The sequence below is a fragment of the Anopheles coustani genome, chromosome X (genome assembly GCF_943734705.1).
Source record: "Anopheles coustani chromosome X, idAnoCousDA_361_x.2, whole genome shotgun sequence".
Lineage (NCBI taxonomy): Eukaryota > Metazoa > Arthropoda > Insecta > Diptera > Culicidae > Anopheles > Anopheles coustani.
In genome coordinates this window covers 3428991-3444712 of record NC_071290.1, presented here as the reverse complement: position 1 = coordinate 3444712, position 15722 = coordinate 3428991, and the positions used below count along the sequence as shown (strand labels likewise).

Below are 15722 nucleotides of genomic sequence, written 5' to 3'. Positions count from 1 at the left end.
AACATTTTATGTGAAATGGTTTTCATGTTAAATAGCAATTGATGCTCACTCCACAACGTTGTTTTTCCTTCCGTCTTTATTTTATTCTTTATTCATTTTTATTGTTCATATTGTAAATAACGCCAAAAGTAAACAAACACTAATCAACAAAAAGGTTTATCAATAAGTTCTATTCTCTGAAAAACCATTTCGAAAATTAAAAAATGTGCATGAATTTCTTGAAAAATGTTTTGCCTTAAAAGAAACCATTTTCCGGAATTCTTGATTGAATTATTTACAATTACTCCACCTGCCGACACACCCTGTCCCCATAGTGTGCAGGAAGTAACAGCGAAAGTATAAAGATGTTTGAACGTGCACCGCGGGAACGGTTTGATCACTTTGGAGCTTTGGAGCACTCCCACAAGCAATAAAGCAGCATCTAGCGCTGCTGGGTGAAGGGTTCCCGTACAGAACCTTGCAGTGTTTGTCCACCGAAGCAGGTCGAACAGTGGGTCCAGCCGGGTCCGTTGCATCGGGCGAAGTTGTTTTCATTCATAAATTCAGGAAGATAAGATGGACACAAACGGCGATGTGGCTCGACGGAACGTGATTATGGTCATCGTAGCTGCCTGATGTTTTGCTGTCGCGAGCTCCCATGTCTCCGCCGTTCCCTGTTCCGTCCTCATGCCGGTGTGTCTACTGCGTTCGGGTTGGCTTGGCTCGAAAATAAAAACTAAACCATAAAGAACAGAAAGCCAAGATCAGCAACACTACATTAAACCGAGTGCCTTTCTGCAGGAGGGGCAGGCCATCGCCAAAGATTCCGGACCCATATGGGATAAAGCATCGTAAAACTGAGAGAACTAATGGCTATTTGAAATTCTTAGAAACACACATCCCGCCCTCCCCCTGGGGGTGCCGTCTTCTTGCGCAGCGGAATGAAAATAACAGTTTTATTTTTCGCCAGCTTCCGGCCAGTGTATGCTTTTAGAAGCTAATGTCAGTCGTGTGGCATTCGCCCACAACAGATCTTTACTTCGATTACCATTGGTGCAAATGCAAAAAAAAAAATGCCAAAAGAAACCTTGTGTACTGTAAAATTGATGTAACATTAATGTGACAACCAACGCGCCATTTTAAATTGAGATATAAAATAATCCAAATGGTGGAAGAGAATCCCACAATCCAAACTAGCCCTATTTAAAGCCTTCCAGCGGCGAAGCGGACACCAAGGGTCATCGATCCGCTCGATCAGCTGATCGATGACTTTTGGTTTATCACTTTCATCGGGCTGTCTTTTGTTAGCCGTATTGACAGCTGGTGTTAGAAGCAATAGTGCTTCTAACACTAACATAATGATAAGGATGTAGCAGGTTGATTCGTTTTACAATATAAGGATGAATGTTTGATTGATTGCATTATCTCATTACAGCTCTTATTATAGCTTAATAATTATGGTATATAAATCTTGCCTTGTTTCAGACTTAATTTATTTAATAATTTTCTCAATTAAATTTTAATGTGGAACATTCAAACTTTACTACGTTTTATTAGACAAGTTGCTTGAGAATTGTCAATTCCATTCAAAACCACGTTTGAGACTTTTTTTGTCATTGTTTATAGCATATTAATATTATTTAAGATTGAGATTTAGCACAACTAAACATTTGGACGTTTTAAGTCATTTAGGGAGTGTTCAGATGAAGGCTTCAATATAAAGGCCACCATCGCGGAATGATTTACGCGTGAAGGTGTAAAAGGAGTAGGTAAAGGAGCCCTCATAAGAGGAAAGAACAAAACAAGGAACCCAGCGTTTCGAGGGGAAGGAAAAGGGGGGAAGGTGAATGCCCAACCACCCCGTGTCGGACATAATGATGCGGAAATAATTTAGATGAAGACTGGCCGATAGACCGCGGGCGCGCATGTGTGTGCAGCCCCAAAGGGCCAGCCTTTCGCAGCGGAATTCCGGGAAGACGTCCACCGTGCACACGGACATGCACCGCAACCGAATCGAACCCGCTGCCCAGCCATCGTGGGACACACAATTCGGTCGAACGGCGAGAGCGAACGGTGACGAGATCAGCTGCCGCCTGTTCAGCGCCTAATGGGCAGCGCTCGGGAAAGATTCGCTTTCGGTGGCTGCTGCTCGGTTTGATCGCCGATGACAGTCGAGCGTTCGAAAGTGCACGCGTATGCCGTTCCGGGGGTCTTCCCGAGGCAGGCACACAGGCACACAACACTCGCACACGGCCAGGGGACGATGCGACGATAAAGAGAAAATGCACAACGAGCGTACGAACAGAAGCACACAATGCTACAAATGTCCCCGGGTCACATTTCGGACGGGGTCACTTTGACCCAGCGTGAGCTAGGGTTCACCCTAGGCCGAAGGTATTGTGGACTGTATGAACTAAATACACCAATTAATTTTTCCAAACTATTCATGCAATCCGATACCCGAACTGTATTATTCATTCCTGCCTGCAATTTGACAAGTTTATACGAAGCACAAAACACTGCACCCAATGGAAATTTTCATGGCTCCTAATATGTCTACACCTATGGCCAAAATTGGACTTATTTTTTATCCTTTTGGAGCTTGCAATCCTTTTTATACAAATTTTATACAAACTTTCCGTTACTATCTATAACTTCGCCACATATCTCATAGTAAATGTTAATCCAGGCAAAGTATCTAAAATAAATAAATAAATTTATCAACTATATAATGTGACAGGTAACTTACATTTCCTTTCGCACAACTTGCATGTTTCAGTAAATCGGACATTAAAACTAAATTTTCTGAATATAATTCCTTTCGTTCTGTTAATTATGGCCTCCAAATCCTAAACCAACCAAACGGATTGAATTATTACATCTTTTTATCAAACAGCAATGCGAAAAATAATTTATAAAGGTAACAATGCAGACTTATGCAGAGTAAATGAAGAGCATTTTAAGTCAAACGGAAAAAAGACAGACGAAAACGTATTATGCCAAGGTTTTAAAAGGTGAAAATTAACCAAGGGGTAAGTAAATTCAAAAAAGATTGTATTACTTTGATCAAATTATGTATAACACAGCGAGAGTTAATAAAATCGGTGGTAACTTTTTCAGTCTGGGGTTTTCATCGTCCTTAATCACCTTAAGATATGTCGTCAACAATAATAATAGTTAACGTTTTAAGGTTGTAAAACCAAATGCATTCTTGTTTTGTCAATTTTGCAATAGGTTATGTTGACCGCGCTGGTCCATTTAGTGTTCAGCAGTGCGCGGTTGTGTGGTTGCTTTGCATATCTCACCATCATCGCTACACGAAATTGGCCGGCCAGTCACGGGGAAACCGAACAACCGACCTCTTCCCCATTCCCCACTGCTCTCCCTACACCCGAACCGTTTCGGCAATCTCGGTGGTCTTCTCCAGGAATCGCGTCCCGAAGGCAACCGGATGTGACGCATCGGAAATCACCACGCCAGCATCTCCGCATGCGCGTCACAATCACGAAAAGGGTTCCGAGCAGCGCGTGCACTTGAAGGCGACCTGACGATCGATTTCTCGATCTCGATTCCTTCAGGGTGAGGCGAGGTGAGGGCAGCAGCGTCCTGCCAACAGGGACGGATTATTACGGATCGAGTAATAGTTCCCGCCAATAGTGGCGAATATGATTTTGGGATGGTTTTTAACACTAGTTTATATTCGTTAGTTTTGCTCGCGACTAATGAGAGAAGCCAACAGAATGTTCTTTCTGCAAACCCGTCAAGATAATCGACGCACAGGACTCACGGAGGTGAAGCCACCGACGCCCTATACCTGTTCCTTCCCACGTGGCCCATTTGCACACTCCGATAAGCTTCGGAGAGCTTCCTTCGGCAGTCACGGCTACACACAGCCAGATTGTACGTCGGTACCACTTAATTTCCGTCTCCTTTATGTTGGTCATTAGGCGTACATCGGCCGGGAGTTGATATAGTTCTGCGAAAACGATCCCTGCCCGCTGATGACGACGCTGCATGCGACTGGGGCGATGTAAAAAGGGAGGAGGGGGCAGAATGTCGCAGACCGTGTTGACAACGAGTGGTTTCTTTCGCTTCCGAGGAGTAGGAGAAATAAAGATGGACAGTGGGTAATGAATGTTAGGTTAGTTAAGTGAAGGTGGTGGCGAAGAAAAATATTGAAGGCGCATGAATCAAAGCCAAAGAAGGACCTATCAAAACGTCCTACCACCCTGAAGCCAATGATTTTCTTTTGTTTTACAATCATAATATTGTAGCACATGGAATTGGAATTGTACATCCATAAACAAATTTGGAAAAAGTTTTGATAATTAAACACAACATAGAGCTCAAACTATAAGAGTAGAGCAACACATCATGGCCACGAATCCTTGAACCAGTGAATAGCGGAATGGATCAACTTATTGATAAAACAATTAAAAATAGTCAGCAAAAAAAAATTCAATTCTTCCAACGTAAACAATAAAAAACTTATCATAACAACGACAAAAATGCAAAACAATGAAAAATGTCTTCGAAGCAGCACAAAATAGCACCTCAAAAGAACACAATATCACAAATATAACTTCAAACCAATGTTTATAAAACACATTTTTAGTTTCAAAAAGCAAAAGCACTTGCTTAGTTTGTTTGGTAACACATTTAAAATACTTATTGAAACAAGAAAAACAACTAGAAACAACATAATCTCTAACATGCAAGTTAATCTCCTTTCTGCACTTACAGTAACAAACCACATTAAAAAACTCAAAAGTACAATAGTAAACAATAGGTCAGACAAGAAATCAACCAGCTTCATACTTTGACTACAGTTTTTAGCAAAACAATAAACTATTACAAATGTTACATCAAATATTTGTACGTCGTTAAAAGTCTACGAATTTATCCTTTACTTTTCAATATTTTTGAACTCTGCGTACATAATTTTGCACTTTCATCTGTAGTAGAAACTCAAAAAAGGTTATTTACCATCTCAACACAACATGCGCTTGAGTTAAATCCCGTTTTATACACAGCTAAGTCCTTTGTGTTGTCTCTTGATTGTATATATTACTTTGTAAACCAAAGTTGTCTAGTGTTCCCCTACACCTTTTACAGTTTAGTTAGTCATTATTGTAGGGGTTACCAAAATGGTTTTTAGTGTTACAATATAACAAAATAAATGAGTTCATTTATGTTCTCTATTGGTTCCTCCAAAAGAATTTGTTCAAACAATCTAGTAAAAGCGGTAAGCAATTGAAGACATTCACAGTAAACAGAGTATCCTTATTTTCAATACGTAGCTACCTTATTGTGGTTATTTTATCATACAACACGGGCTGAGATACAGTCGACTGAAGCCTTTAAGCGTCGCAGTTTTGATTGATGGCGTTGCATTAGTGCAAAGTTGTACTAAGCATCTTCCATTCATGTTTTTCCTAGCGAGAATTCCTCATCAGGCTCTACTTGCTCTCTCCTTTTGCGTCCTATTGCTCTTGAAAACCATGTTCTAGCTGTTCCCACGCTGGACGTTGCTGGAGGCGAAGAAATATAAGCCCATTTTCGATCTATGATGAAAAATCTCTACCAATCACGTATACGAACGCCTGACCACATTGATTGTGGAATGAAATTTATACGCCTGCCCGAAACAAAATGGCGCCCATTCTGCCAAACACGGGTAGGGAGGGAGGGAGAGGGGGTGGAATGGGAAAGCCCACCCCCGTGCACGGTTGCAGGTTGCATTTTTCTCCCGTCGCGCAGCCCACCGGAAAAACAAAAAACCAACCCCCTCCGTTTGCGAACCAGCGCGCGATTTTTCCGCCCATTTTCATGCGTGCCAGCCTACGGGCGCTTTTCCAACCCTCCCTCTCCCCTTTACACGTGCGTAGCGAATGCGTTTTCCCTCCGGTGTGGGCCGCTTATCGCAAACCCCATCGGAGGGTTGGGCGAGGGAGCGAGAAAGAGGCAAACGTAGTGGGTAGGAAAAAGAAAAAGAGCGAAAAAGGGGTTCGAGGGTGGGAGAAAAAAGAAGGAACCAGAAAGGTGGGGGGTGGAGAGAAAAAGTGCAACCCAAAAAGGACATGTGGACGTTGTAATCAAACGGTGCGAAAAGTTTTTCCCTAGTTTTCCCGTATCGAATAAACTTCAACACGACCAATCGCGGCTCGAGTGTTGTTGCAGTAAAATTGACAAAATAAATAAGCAGGCATGCAGGGCGGGAAAAACGGACAGCGCGGCAGGGAAAACCGACACCATCAACGCGGTGCAACCTGAGCTACATTGGAACGGTTTTTGTGCGGCGTGTGTGTGGGTGTGCTGTCCCTTAAATTGCTGAGAACCTTCACCGTGGAGATGTGTTTCTTCCAAAATTTACTGCGCCACGCAAAACAACAACGGACCGAGGGAATAAAAAAAGGATAACATCGAGGACGAGAACAGAAACACCACCACCACCACCACTGCACTTTCCGAACAGGGGCGAAAAGGAAAATCAACATGGTTGCAACATTTTGCAACGGAGGGAAGGAAAATATAGCAAAACACCGTGCAGGCCAGTTTCCACCGGGTGTTTTTTCTTTGTTTTTTAGTTTGTTTTGTTTGCCGAAATGTGTTTTAGTGGCGCGGAAAAACCCCGCGTGCACGGAAAAGAGAACCACCGCGGGGTGTACAGCAGGAAGGCAGGCAACGGAGGCAATAGAAAGTGAAGGAGAAAAATAGTTGGGCTGTCACGCAAGAGAGTCCAGCACGCCAGCCGAGGGGAAAACCTCCGTCGTACTTTCGCGCGGGCGGGAATGCGTGAGTGCATTTTCGCCCGAGCAAACAGGCAAACCAAGGCAAAACAAAACAACAACAAAAAACACCCTCCCGCGTGGCGAAACCGAGGCACTCAACGGATGCGAGAGAGAGTGCACCGTATGGATGCAACATTCCGGTGCATTCGGGCGCGTGCAACTGCAATGGGGTTTGTGCGATAGGGCCGGGTCGGACCGGGAAAGGGTAGGAATGGGGGGGAGGGGGGGGGCGGTGTGGAGCACGAAAAAGGGGGCCGCATCAGAAGGCTTCGGGCTACGCCACACCTCCGGGCGGCGCTGATTGGTCGAACGGATCCCTCCCGGTGAAACGGAGGGGACGCCATCCGTTTACGAACGATGCAACGCGGTGCAAGTGGAAGGGATGTGGGGGGGGGGGGGGGAGAGGTTGGAATAGATCGGCCCTTTTCCACGCGGGGGCGAGAGGAGCGGAGAGAGAGAGAGAGAGAGAGAGCCAGAGTAAGAGAGAACGCGTCCAGAACCTAAGCTGGAGTACAAATCGAGCGGCTAGAATGAGAGGGGAAAGAGGGGGGAGTGACAGGAGAATGACGGTGGTGGTGATTGCACTACGAGAGGGGGTGGGGTGGTTGGGCGAGGGGGCAGGGTTTCGCAAACTGCATCGATCGCTCGTGTCGTGTGCTGTTTTTTCGGGAGATTTCATCGACAATTTTCCATTCTATTTTCTTTTTGTTTTCCCACCCCCTCCCTTTCCCTTGCATTTCTATTTTTAACCATTTTTCCACCCCCCCCACGCGGGGTGGGAGGTCTCCCTTTTGCTTTCGTTATTTGTTGCGGGGAAAAGGAAAACAAAGGCTTAGTACAAACAGGACAACGCGAGAACGTGAAAGAAGAAGCAAACAATCGCGTAAAAAGGAAGAGAAAAGGAAGAAAGAAGAAAAAAAACAGGGTGGCATTTAGAAAATTGATGGTTTTCCCGGCCACACTATCAAAAACACACACACACAGACACAAATCGAACGTGCAGGTTCGAAACCGAAATCAAACCCGAAAAACAACACGAAAGTGTGAAGGAGACCACGGAAAGGGGAAGGCGAACGAAAAGGTAGAAAAACGGCCACAAAAGACTAGGAAAAACTAACGCGAGTAAGAAAGTGGACGGTGGAAGTGAGAAAGAAAGCGAGAGAGAGAGAGAGATAGGAACAAAAAAGGATGCGGAGGGAAATATATTAGCAGGATGATAAGGAGAGTAAGTAAGGGCAAGGAGTGTGTTGAGTGTTGTTGATGCGAGCCCCAAAAAAGACTCTCCACCGTTCGACCGTTTAATGGATTGATGGAGAGCTATCGCACTGCATCCACCCCCCCCCCCCCCCCCTCCCCTCCCCCACCCTCTCTCCTCACACACCCGCGCGGAGTTTGCGGTGGAAGATGTCACATCCATCTGAAGGAGGAGAAAAAAGATGCTCTCGGGAGGACAAAAGATAGCAAACAAGCATAAAAGTTCTGCAAACCCTCGACCCATCGGCTGTTCGGAGCTGCGGGTTACCCTTTGGAGGAGGAAAGCCGCATGTACAACGTTGACCGGATCAACGACTGTTCGACTACTCCTGTGTCACTTCCGCGTCCGTGCGCTAAACGTGATCGCAGTGGGTTAGCTCCTCCGTTTCCCCGTTGAACACTTGTCACCCAAAAGCGGATGACAGCAGCAATCACCATCAGCTCTAATACGCTAATATAGTAGTTCACTTATATAGTATAAGCCTATAGGAACTACAAAAATGTATCCTCAGGAAAGTAAAGTCTTTGCTTGGTGTACGAAAACTGATGATTTGTTCAACTTTATAACCAAATTTTATAAAAAAGTTATTGTACTAAAACAGTGAGGCAACCATCGTGTATAAGCAGTTTTAGTACAATATTTTTTTATACTAATTGATCATCACGATGGTTAACACGTTGACTGCAAAGTGTTTTGGCACACTTTTTAGTACAATCTTATTTAACACGTTGACTGCCAAGCATTTTAGCACACTTTTTTAGTACAATCTTGTTTAATAAAATTTGTCTATAAAATACCTCAGACCGACGATTTTAGCTTCCCAAACAATTGATATTAACACGTTGACTGCCAAGTGTTTTTAGCTCACTTGTTTAGTACAATTTTTCTTAATAATTTTTTAAATAACATTTATTAAAACCACGATGTTTGAAGGCTAAGCAAAAACTAAGCTTCCCAAAGAATTGATATTAAATAAAAAAAATAAATTTTATGTTACATTTTCAGTTACTTATGAGACAAAAACTTTTTAGAACTAATGACAGCTGAGTATCAAAAATGATAGCCATGGCAGTCAACGTCATGGCCAAAGCTTACCAAAGAATTAGTTTTTAAGATTAGTATAGCTTTAAGTTGCATTTTTTTATGTATGAAGCAAACACTTTTTAGAACTAACGGTGCGAAGTTTTTCATTTTTCCACTCACTGCCTTTATGTTTTACATGTGTTTTGTTTTTACTATTTTCCTTTTCGTTCCTACTATGTAACGCTTCCGTTTGCGTTAGTTCTACCTAACTTTCTGAAGTTTTGCCTTTTATTTTGTCCTACTTTTTAGTGGCCGTTTTACGTTCGGGCAGTTGCAATACATGCACGCCCGTGCAGTTCTCCTCCAATCCCGGTGGCCAGTTTTTCCGATCGATTGGAAGGGAAGGAAGGGGTGGGGGGGGGGGGGGTGAGGTGCTCGCGGTTTGATTCCCATCGGGAACATGCGTGCGTTGTCGCTGTACGAAGGATTAAAAGGGTGATCTCTCAGTTGCTCTTTTTGTTTAAAACCCAAAGGCTTCCGTATTCGGTGCTCCCTCGAACGTGCCGTCTCTTCCTAGTTTTCCTCCGTCTCATTCACTTCCTGCGCCTTACTTTTCCGCTCTCCGCTTCCTTCGTCCACTTTCCCCTTCTCCATTCCACACTTCCAAAAGGGCCTCCAGGCCCCGTCGTCGAACTTTTGGGCCGTCACCGTTTAGATCGTGCAAGAGAGCATCGAAACACACACACACACACAAACACATACACACTTGCGTATCCTGCAGGACCAATGGACAGGGTAAGTGTCCGGTGATCGTGTTTCTTTGTTTGTGTGGGTGTTTTTCGGAGGCCCCCACCAAAAGTTGGTGCGTCACATCGATTGGGCTATCCTATTTATTCCTGCCCGCTGCGTCATCGACCGTTCGCTACATGCACACACACACATACAGGAGGAAGGGAGGGGGGTCCTTGACGCCAGCGCACGGGCAACTGCAACGCTGCTGCATGATGTTGATGCTTGTACAGGGATGCAGGTGCCCGCCTTTGTGTGTTTTTCGGTCGGCCGTTTTCCGGTCAACACGTACTCGTTCGCTCGCTCACTCCTTTCCCGCCTTGCCTCCTCATTCTCCCCCATCTTCGCTTGCTTTTACTCGCCCTCTCTCTCTCTCTCACACACACACACACAGTCGGCGTTGCTGTCCTGCAGAAACTGCACAGAAGTTTCGGACAGGCGCAAAAGCGCATACGCATCAGCGTACCCTGACCCATAAGGTAACGCAAAAGAATGTCGACGGGGGGAGGGGGGAAGGGGGGCACACACAACACACATCAAGCGAGCGCACCCACGCGCGTTTTTCCGGGAACAGGATGCATCATGCAAGCGGACGACGGGAGGAGGAGGAGGAGGAGAAGGAGGAGACGCAGGAGGGGAGCGAGCGGTCAAAGCAAATGCGCCCAAAACACGCAGGGCACGAGGGCTTGCAGGGCGAGGACAAAACGTCCTATGTGCATCTGGTGCGTGTGTGTGTGTGTGTGTGTGTGTGTGTGTGTGTGTGGGGCCACGGTGTTGGCCTTTTTACTGCTCCCTAATTACAGTCTCTTCCAGGCCAATTTCCGCTGCGGGAATGCGTTTTGGTTGTTTAGCTTCCCTCTTTTTTTACTTCCGGCATTTTTTTTTTAAATATATTTATCAATTCCAAAAAACGCACTAGAACGAGACAAAAAAGTGTAGAGGCTAAAGACAGCCGTGTGTGTGTGCTGGATGGAAAGTGGGCATCTATCCAATTTTAGATCGCCTCCCCACCCCGCGCGCTGCCGGTTTGCACAGTGGTTCAATTCGGAAGGGCTGTCCACACGTGTAAGTTTTACGCACAGTGTTCGCTTGTATTTTCGAATCGGTGGGTTTTAGTTCACGATTGAAAATTTATTATTTTTTCAGAAGAAATCTAATCAATAACCCTTAAAAAGAGCTTTATATGTCTAAAGCAGGGGTCGGCACACGTCTCCAGCACACGGGCCAGATAATGGGAAAGAACCTAAAACAGGGATGTCAAACATGCGGCAAGCTACGGTCGTTAGTTATCCGTGATCTTAGTTCTGACGCAACTCCAAAGAGGAGTTGGACATCTACATTGAAGATCTGGAAAGTTGGTTAACAGACCTTTCTACAAATGTTATACGCTCGCCTTGACATGGCTTGCACGAAATCCGTTTAATTTAAAAAACGTACTGCGCTGGGAAACTTTTGCAGAGTAAACATTTTATTTAGATGTTGTATTTTAATGTTTTGTGTGTTTCTATTTATAATATGCTTTCCCAAGATTGTCTAATAGCAAACGGAAATTCTTCCTAAGAAAATATTTATGAAATGTCACAAAAAGACAATCAAAGCCAAAACCAAAGTATCTGAAATGGTTTTGTTGATTTTTCCCTTTACTTTACTTTTTAGTAAAGTATCTATAACATCTGTACATTAAAATAAGCCTGATTCCGAATATATTTTATCAAATTATCGTTCTTTTACATGATTTTAAAAATTAATTTCACGAAATGTCCAACGAAACGGCCGGTCTCGGAACCACTGTGCAGTGCGGACCAAAAACGGTCGCAACAAATCGGGCCGGATGGAACAGGATGGAGAAGGGATTGTAGGGAAAATCTGTTCGATAGAAGCTCCTTCGGATGTACAGGATTACCCGAAAGGACGGACGGGGGGGGGGGGGGGGGGATGTGGTTACGAAGTTGGCAATGCGTTTTTTTTTACAACGACTTTACCCGACGTAGGGTTTTCTTTTTCGGAAGACCAGCTTTTTGGGGATGGCGGAGCTAATGCATCCGGAGCTAATGGCGGCAGGGAAAGCGGGGAAGATTTTCATCACTGCTCGATTGCAGAATGCTGGTTCGGGGGAAGGGAATGGAGAAAAAGAACACGCAGCTGAAAGCTGAACCGGGAAACTGTGTGTCACCGGAGGAGAGATCGGTCCAGTACACATATGTTTCACCCTATCCGTGAGCTGTTTGGACGACAAAACCAGTGCAGCTCAACCGATCCGGCCACCTTTGTCCGATTCGGGTCCACTTCAGCCATTTTCTTTCTTCCCGATGGAGGGTCGGTGCGAAAAAACACAACGGCTTTGCCTTTGTCTCACTCTGTCCTCCCTCCCGAGAGTGTAAGCATAAAATAAACAATGCACTACACCGACTGCAGCGCTACACTGCAAAATGGCACCGGGAAAATCCTGGGCTGTACGTGGGCATTATGTCTTGTGGATAGGACGGAAGCACGGACATCGACGCACCGCGGATGTCCAGAAGGGTGACTTAAGGCTGCACTCAGAGAGGGTGACTCTAGGCTGCACTCGAAAGAGGGTAGGCTTTTCATTCACCCCCCATCGGTCTAGAATAGGGCTGCACTCGTGATTGGTTTGCGCCTTATCCACGTGCACTTCGCTTGCAGATTTCCCGCATGGCGGCGTTCACCAGCCGCCATCTTGATGGCTCCTTTTCGTTGATTCCCTAGCCACAACTCATCTAAGGGATGTTTTACAATCCCCAATTAATAAAAGTATTTACACACAAACCACTTTTGATATTGCAAAAAAGTGCTTAAGAGATTAGACGCTTCATCGGTTTGTAAAGACGAAAGTCAAACTGACATAAGAGATTCAGGTTTGCCACAATTTATTACTTAGGCAACTCCCTGCACACGCCCTATATTAAATGTTGTGAATGAACATAAAAGACGTTTAACTTAAATGATAGTCTGGTTCTTAGGTTCTACAATAAATTGTAGAAAAGAACAAAGTATCAGCTACAGATCTTTAAGTAGAGGAATATAAAACCCCTCCACTATCAGTATCAGAATCTTCGAAGGAACTTACAATCACTCTAGTTTATGAGAAATAGAAAACAAAAAATTAAGAAAGATGTATAGCTTGATGTAGTTAACAAAGACAAGTCAAAAGCATAACGACACCGACTCAAAACAGGGAGAATACTACAGGAAAATTAACAAAATCGCTTGGAGAAATGTCTTACTGTATTAGGCGAACGTCCTGCTTTTGCATTGGATGAATTTGGTTCACTTCACTAATATGGCGCCTACAACCACTCTGCGATTCTTGGTTTGGTGATACTAAATAATGAACAAGCTAACAGCTAAGGCTAACACATGATCGTCCATTGTAGGACACACGAAGACTTTAAGGTGCTTGATCCGGAGAGTCTTCCTCAACATGAGTTGATGTCGGCAGGTGTGAAGTATTCTCATTTGGAGAACTTACTGCTGGCACGATGTGCTCATCGGACCCATCGTCCAGGGCCGAGGTGCTGGTGTGATCGGCACTATCGTCCCCGTTGCGGTCAGGAACTACATATATTCCTGGTTTAAGAGGTGAGTCGAGGTATATTGCCGAATTGTAGACGCCTTTTCTAGCTGGATAGAAGAATACTTGCTCCGAATCACTTTCTTCTTCGCGTGGTTCGTCCAACGTCGTTTGGTGAGTGTTGTTGGGTACCTCGAGTTGTGTTTCGTTCATCGTTGCATTTTCATCTTCTTTTCCTTGCACATAGACCTGCTCGCTCGAATGGTTGGTGTTCTGCAGGATTTCTTCCAATGGGAAAGGCATTCCAACAGGACCATACTCATCAGCTATCGTTGCCCAAAGCTCAGCGAACGCCTCCCGACCGTAGCAGGTCTCCACTGAGTGCGCTGCTATGTGACACGCATCTGCATGCGTTTGTCGCACGTTCGCTTCGCACTGCTTAGCCAGTCGTACTTCCGCGTCAGACATCGGGCTTGCAGGGCTTTGTAGGAGCCGTAACCGATGAACCAGCACCCCATCACCGTCGCTGTATAGGCCGAGTCGGGTGACAATACACCGCAGCACGCTGGTGCCTTTGTCGTCGAGCAGAAACGAACCGGCAGCCATGTAGTTGGCGATCTGCTCCGGCGGCACCTGCAGCACCAGAACACAATGGCGTACGATTTGGACCGCTTCCTCTCTGCTAGGTACCACGTACTCCGGATATGCGACTACCTCACCGAGTACGTCGCTGTAGCAGCGAAATGAGTTGTACGCCCCCGCACAAGGTTCAGCGGTCGTATTGTCCAGCTTCGCAACGCAGGCCCGAGCCTGTGTGAGCATCTCTGTATTCGGCTGCTGGCGGAAGAATGGTAGCAGAGGACGCTCTAGCAGACCAGTCTGGTCGTCCCACCAGCGAAGGTTCAGGCCGATGCAGCGTAACAAACAGTTGCCGCTGCCATTCGACAAAACGTTCGTGTCGCACTCCAGCATCGGCTGGCTCCAAATGTTCAGATACTGCAGACACTCCAGGTACGCCTGGGTGAAGCTCTTCGTGTCGTAGCCATGTCCGGTACGCGGGTCCCCAAGCGACCAGGAAGCAAATTGCAGCAACAGCAGCAGAATTATACGCATGATATTGAGACAACACACCTCGACCGGCACTCGGTTGTGTCTTCAACACCGATTTGGAGACTGTTTTGATGCATCCAACGCAACGGTGTGTGCCCTTTATACCCCGCTACAACAATTCGCTTCCTATCTGTGTAAACATTTAAAAAAGTTAGCAAACAATCACAGTACAACAAACAGATAGGACACGTGCCAGGTCATGTAAATGACCCAAGAAAGAGATACTGCGGTCTGACAATATATAGTGTAGAGTTTCCGCCACTCTGTTTATGGTAAACAAACTGCGGAAGCCATTACAAGCGATGGTATATCAGAACGATAGCGTAGAGCGTAGGTCACTGACTTTTCCCACAATGGAACTTGTGTATCACATCCTATGGTAAAAGAGCATAGACATTCTTACACTCCACAGCACGTCTGACGTTTGATTGATTCCCCATTCCTCCCTTACTAACCCTTATAAGATGTTGGAATTCTACTTCAATATTTTTATATACAATTAAAAGTGCGTCCATGATTATGTCTTTTCATACTGTAAAACTAAATACATGGATTTAAAGATAAAAAATAAAACAAACACATCAACCGTGCTACCCTTATTGCTCTCAGAGCGGTCGAGACGACTTCTTTGAGCGCTCGTGAACTCACTCTACCACAAGCGCTTGCACAACCGAGGGATGCTTAATGTAGGTCAAGAAAACACAAGCCTGGAAAAGCCCTTCGAACAAGTATCGTGTGCGTATTAATGGATCGACCACAACCAGTATTTACTGTCGGAAAACAAGGGAAAAACAAGACAGACAAAACAAACAATTAATAAAATTACAGAGTGGCTGCATTACTTACGAAAAAAAGGGTAAAACATGAAACGTTGAAATTTACTTTGAAAATTTTCTCCTTTTCCAAGCGCGGTTTTAACCAGCTATTTTCCTTCCTGCTACCGACCTTTCGCATGGCAGGTAGATTGATTTTATTGAGCAAAATAGATTTTGTTGCAAGCACCCTTTTTCCACCCCTCACACAAGCTTTTCGTGCAATTTTCTCTTTCAGCTTTTACACCTACGAACTATGGCGGACAATGTTGGAGGGGGCTTGTGTTGTTAATTTTTCCACCAGACAACGTCCACTTCGGTAGCGGCTATACTTCGGGGCATATTTCACGGATAATTAGACGCGAGCGCGGGATGCATTATAATGATCCGCTGAACGCCATCACATCCTACACACACACACCGGTCCAGCT

The 15722-nt window shown here is 45.1% G+C and overlaps 1 protein-coding gene across 1 annotated transcript; it reads right to left on the bottom strand.

Moving 5' to 3' along the window:
* Window positions 1-13246: 13246 nt before the first annotated feature.
* LOC131268863 (general odorant-binding protein 45-like) lies at window positions 13247-14482 on the bottom strand. Its single transcript, XM_058271152.1, has one exon. It carries the CDS (start codon window positions 14480-14482, stop codon window positions 13247-13249), a length of 1236 nt encoding a protein of 411 aa, XP_058127135.1.
* Between the last annotated feature and the right edge of the window lie 1240 nt (window positions 14483-15722).

Bases quoted from the DNA above. Each gene is read 5' to 3' on its own strand.
- LOC131268863 (XM_058271152.1), bottom strand. From the start codon at position 14,482: ATGCGTATAATTCTGCTGCTGTTGCTGCAATTTGCTTCCTGGTCGCTT.